At 49.9% G+C, this 756-nt stretch overlaps 1 protein-coding gene across 1 annotated transcript; it reads left to right on the forward strand.

Annotated features, from left to right (window-relative positions):
• Nucleotides 1-214: 214 nt before the first annotated feature.
• Nucleotides 215-514, forward strand: SDRG_11323 (hypothetical protein; the record flags this gene model as incomplete). Its single annotated transcript, XM_008617356.1, has 2 exons — nt 215-412; nt 467-514. 2 exons carry the CDS (start codon nt 215-217, stop codon nt 512-514), a joined length of 246 nt encoding a protein of 81 aa, XP_008615578.1.
• Nucleotides 515-756: the final 242 nt, after the last annotated feature.

Genomic DNA, 756 nt, shown 5'->3' on the forward strand with positions numbered 1-756 from the left:
CGGAGCTGCCGCACGTGGCTACGCGCGAGCACTTGCTGCGCCTGGCGCTCCTTGGCCAGCGCAAACTCGGCCCGCTCCGCCGCCATCGCAACCGATGCTACAGTCGAACCTGTCTATATGCATATCCCGAGACTCAATAATCCTCTTGGGTATGATATATCACCTATTGTATTTTTTTGTTCACCAAGCGTAATTAAATCAACGTGGTTTGCCGATGGCGAAGCAGAAGGCGCCCAAGTCGCGCGCCGCGGCGAAGGACGCTGCTAAGAAGATGAGATCGTCGCCCAACATCTATGACAGAACCAAAATCCTCGACTTCTACCATGCAAACGGCCGTAACCAGACGCGCACGGCCACGTACTTCAAGGCCAACGGTTTTCCCAACATTAGCCAAACCACCGTCTCGCGCATGGTCCGCGACGAAGCCTGATGGCGCACTATGGCTGAGAAGACTGTCTGTCTCGAGGTTGTTCGCGAACGTCCCGTGCGCTACGTCGACGACGAAGATGCCTGATGGACAAATAGATAGCTGGCGCGTGAATGTAGTTTTGATCACAACGAAAAAAATTATACCCAAGCCAAATATTTTTACCTTCCACAAATAATAAGCCTCTCGGATGCATAAATATCCACTATGCATATAGGCAGTTTCGACTGTAACGTTATTTTCACATGACGAATCCTTTTTCACGTGAAAAAAACAAGATAAACATGTGGTATATGTGGCAAATAGGTGATGTATGTGGGAAATGCGTC

The sequence above is a fragment of the Saprolegnia diclina genome (assembly GCF_000281045.1).
Source record: "Saprolegnia diclina VS20 unplaced genomic scaffold supercont1.40, whole genome shotgun sequence".
Classification (NCBI taxonomy): domain Eukaryota; phylum Oomycota; class Saprolegniomycetes; order Saprolegniales; family Saprolegniaceae; genus Saprolegnia; species Saprolegnia diclina.